The 4,527-nt window shown below is 51.4% G+C and overlaps 1 protein-coding gene across 5 annotated transcripts in view; it reads left to right on the plus strand.

The window, feature by feature from the left end:
- Nucleotides 1-4,527, plus strand: part of Fkbp9 (FKBP prolyl isomerase 9) — a 34,713-nt gene continuing 30,186 nt past the window's right edge. For all 5 annotated transcript variants that reach the window (XR_004516154.1, XM_010612958.2, XM_010612960.3 and 2 more), the window contains exons 1-3: nt 1-74; nt 616-761; nt 3,347-3,536. Coding sequence is in view for 4 of the 5 variants with exons in the window: in XM_010612958.2 (XP_010611260.1) it covers nt 626-761; nt 3,347-3,536 (326 nt within the window). In the remaining variant the exon portion in view is untranslated. The remainder of the gene's footprint in view (nt 75-615; nt 762-3,346; nt 3,537-4,527) is intronic.

The following is a 4,527-nucleotide window of genomic DNA, read 5'->3' on the forward strand; positions in this document are numbered from 1 at the left end:
ACCGTCCAGGTGTCGGACTTCGTGCGGTACCACTACAACGGCACCTTCCTGGACGGCACCCTCTTCGACTCCAGGTGGGTCCCGCCGGCGCCGTGCGCTCCGCTCCCTGTCGGCCTGCTTTCTGTGCTGTGAGGACAGCAGCACCTGCCCAACTCTAACCAGTACCCAAGGCGTCGGAAAACTTCTGGGCTAGTGTGCCTCCTGCGTGGTGGTCCCGGAGCCGACTCTCAGTACACGTGAGGGGACTCCGACAGCAGTGCTTGTCTGGCTTACCAGGCAAGGCCTCTCACCGCGCGAGGGCCCGGCCCGAGTGGGGTCGGGTTCGTGGAAGCAGAAGGGGAAATGGGCCGGGCGGCTTGGGGCACCCTGGAGATTGCCTCGGAGCACTGTGTGCAGCTCGTGGAACAGCTGGCCCTTTTCCCTGATGAGCTTTTTGTTTCTCCTTGGCCATGAGGAACGGAATTCTCTGTGTGGGCAGCACAGGCCCAGACCTGCCTTCTCCGGGCTGGGTGTGGGCTCGTTGTTTAGCGAATATTTGGGGGACAAAATCCTTTCCGAGGGATGGATTGGAAGGAACACCGGTGTGGACTCCTCCCCTTCTGGTTGGTCCCTCAGTCACAATCGCATGAAGACATATGACACATACGTGGGCATCGGCTGGCTGATCCCGGGCATGGACACAGGGCTGCTGGGGATGTGTGTGGGAGAGAGGCGCATCATCACCATTCCTCCTTTCCTGGCCTACGGCGAGGCTGGCGATGGTAAGTCCTGCCCTTCCCTGGATCCTCTCTCAGCCTCACCCCGTCTTTTTCCAGTGATGAATTCAGTTGCAACCACAGGAAACCCACCAGGCATCCCGGCACTCTGGGAGGCTGAGGCGGGAGGTTCACAAGTTTGAGCCTACCCCGGGCAGCTCAGTGAGACCCTGTCTCAGAGTAAGGGCTGAGGGTGTAGCTCAGTAGGAAGGTCCTGAGGCGGCGGGGAAACGAGAGGAAGAGGAGAAGAAATGGACTGTTTTGCACGCTGTGTCCTGCTCTTGCAGTCCGTGAGCAGGGGAGAGGATTACCTGGAATAGAGGGGATCCTCCTCTCCCTGTTCACCTCCACTTTTCCTGTCTTACGTGCTCAGGATCCGTGCACAGTTTCTTAAGAGGAAGATGAGTGGGTGCAGCCCCTACTAAAGGAAAAATAAAGTTTGAAAACCATCGCCACAACCGTTCTCCCCTGTGTGCGAGTGAACCAAGGCCTCGTGCATGCTGAGCAAGGGCTTTACCATGGACTGCACCCCCGGCCCCGCGCAGTGTCAGTGGGTGACTCGAATCATCCCGCAGTGGAGCTGTACAGTATTGTGCAGTTAGGACACGTTCATGCTAGAACGATGTGAACCTGGGGTCACGTCCAAGACTTTCTGATTTAGTCAGGAGAGGACTTTCTTTTCTGTGGCCTGCTTCTCAGCTTCTTATTCACCCATCTGACCAGTGCAGTTACTTCTTGGTGGACGGTGGTCTTTGCAGGAGGTGCTCGTTTCCTCTGATGTCGTGGGGATAACCCTTTTACAGAAATACCACCTACCCGGGTCCTGCCTTGCACCCTGGCTGTGGGCTCCAGTCTCTCTCAGCAACCTGTGAATTGTGGACAGCCTAAGACAGTGGTGGTGAACCTATGGCACGTGTGCCGCAGCCGCTGCTTGTTTTTACTGAAGGCTCTAAAAGGTTCGCCATCACTGTCTAAGGGTTCAGGGAGTGAGGGAGAAACCCAGCCGTGTGATACCGGGATCACCACATTTCACCTCTAGATGTGTTTTGCTGCCAACATTAGCTTCAGACGACCTGATGTTATAATCACATTCATTAGGGTTGGTGTGGGCCCAGCTCTGTCTTGCTGCCTTGGAGTCGGCTCCAGGACCTCTCGTGGGTACCGGGATCCTCATGAAACCAGGGTGGTGCTTGCATACAACTACACACTTCCTTCCTTGCCCTCGAGACGGCGTATGGACACCTTGTACCAGTCCATGCTATATAAGTCGCTCCCACGCTGTGTTGTTCTAGGGAATACTCACAGGAGAAAAGTCCTGTCTGTGTTCAGTGGAGACGTAGTGTTTTCCTGTCCCGGGGATCAAATCCATATGGTGGCACTGACTACACCCCAGCTCTTGCTTTTTTAGCTCTGAGTCAGTTGTCCAGGTGGAACTTGACCTTGTGATTCTATCGCCTCCCTCCCAAGCTGGGAGTACAGGCGAGCAGCACCACACAGGCAGAGGATGTGGGAGAGAGGGACAGCTCCGTGGGCCTCTGCGGGGGCGCAGCCCAGAGGCAGTGATCCTATTCTGGATACACTTAAGGGATTGAATTTAATTTTGTATGTTTGCTCTTTGTTTTTTTATTTTTTTGGTACTGGGGATCGAACTTTTTCTTTTTTTTTTTCTTTTTTTTTTTTTTTTTTTTTTTTTGGTTTTTTTGAGACAGGGTCTCACTATGTAGTTGAGACTGACCTGGAACTCACTATGTAGCCCAGGCTGGTCTCAAACTCACACCAATCCTCCTGTCTCAGCCTCCCAAATGCTGGGATTACAGGTGTGTGCCACCCTGCCCGGCCTCAAATTTATTTTTGCTCTTTAAAAAATTGTAAGTTTTAGCTGGTTGTGGTGGCGCACACCTGTAATCAAAACAAATAAAAAAAAAATTGTAGATCTCTGTGTCTCTGTCTCTCTCTGTCTCTCTCTCTCTCTCTCTCTCTCTCTCTCTCTCCCTCTCTTTTGGTACTTAGGATTGAACCCAGAGTCTTTACTGAGCTACATCCTCAACCCTTATAAAATATGTATGTATGTATGTATGTGTGTATTTTTGAGGCAGGGACTCACTAACTTGCTAAGCTGCCCACGCAAAGCTGAAACTTGTGATTTTCCTACCTCAGCCTCACTGAGTGCTGGGATTACACGGTGTGTCCCACCACGTACCTGGCTGTAAGTTTCCACCAAGTGTGTGTAGGACCAGGCCAGAGCTCTGGACCTGGCATTAGCTGTCTGCGAGGGCACTAGCACACAAGCAGAACCCCAGAGGGACGTGTTTGGGTCACCTGTGGTTTCAGAGCCCCCTGCCCGGAGCCCTGGATTTCCAGTGCTGGACAGGCCTGGCTGTCCGCTGGCTGCTTGGCCTGAGTAAGGCAGGCTCCTGCTGTGCCCACGAACCCTGGGTGGATGCCGTGGTGAGCACCGTGTTCAGGATGGGGCTGCCCGCGAGCCTTTGTGTCTGTGGTGTGGGACTGTGTGGAGGGGTGGCCTGCATAGGCGCTGTGTCGGCTGTGCCCTTCCTGGGTCCCAGGTCCTGATGAGCCACTTCCCACCCTAGGGAAGGACATTCCTGGGCAGGCGTCGGTGGTGTTCGATGTCATGCTGCTGGACCTGCATAACCCCAAGGATAGCATTTCCGTTGAGAACCAGGTGGTGCCCGAGAGCTGTGAGCGCAGGAGCCAGAGCGGGGACTTCCTGCGGTACCACTACAATGGCACCCTGCTGGATGGCAGCCTCTTCGACTCCAGGTGAGCGGCTCCAGGCTGGGGCTTTACGGGGCAGGTGACAGTGCCCGCGGGGCACAGAGCCTCCTTCCTGCACCCAGCACCTCAGGTCTAGCTTGTGCGGCCGCCCGGTGTCAGGCACACGTGGCACGCGTGGCTTGTAACAAGGGCTGTGATACCTGCTGCCTCGCTGGGCGTCACTTCCGGCTTACTTAGCTATCCCAGAGCCTCACAGAATAATTTTTTCTGTGATATCACAGTATTTTGTTTCAGTAATCCGTTATTCTTAGTCCCAAGATCTTTTCTTTTACATTCCCTATTTAAATTTTTTTGAAGGTAATAGTCCCTTAATTCACAACAAAACACAGGCCCGGGGATTTAACCAGTGCTTCCACCGCGTGCCTCATAAGCGCAAGGACCCGAGTTCAATCCCCGGTACCAAATAAATAAATAAATACATAAAACAAAACACCGTAAGGCAGGGTGCCTGTGTCAGCTTTGTCTGCTTCTCACGTTCCTGTCTCCGCCCTGCCGAGTTACCGTTTTACTGGCTTCATTCATTTAGTTTGTGTAACTTTTTAAAATGCAAATTTAAGTTATCTTATTTTCTCCCCTTTATAGCTTCTGGAATATAAAGTATTATATTAAACAAAATGCTACATAATATATATTATTCTGCACCTAGATACTTTTTGCTTTGAAATTTTTCCATATTAACGTATATAAAGAAATCAATTATTTTTTACATCTGTGTAGTGTTCCATTGGATGAATTAATGAACACTTGAGTTTTTTTATTTTTTGTGGTTGCAAAAGATTCCCCAATGTGTATATATGCTTTTATGTTTCAGCTTGGTTCATCCTTTATTTCCTGGAATTAAATTATATTTCTAATTACCTCCCTCCCTTCTTTAACTTGGTAGTACTCATGGGATTGAGTCCAGGGCCTTTGGATTGAGCTATATCCCCAACCCCGCTTTCTTTTTTTTTTTTTTTTTTTTGTCTTGGTCTGACTC

The sequence above is a fragment of the Fukomys damarensis genome, unplaced genomic scaffold (assembly GCF_012274545.1).
Source record: "Fukomys damarensis isolate Sample0158 unplaced genomic scaffold, DMR_v1.0_HiC HiC_scaffold_7, whole genome shotgun sequence".
Taxonomy (NCBI): domain Eukaryota; kingdom Metazoa; phylum Chordata; class Mammalia; order Rodentia; family Bathyergidae; genus Fukomys; species Fukomys damarensis.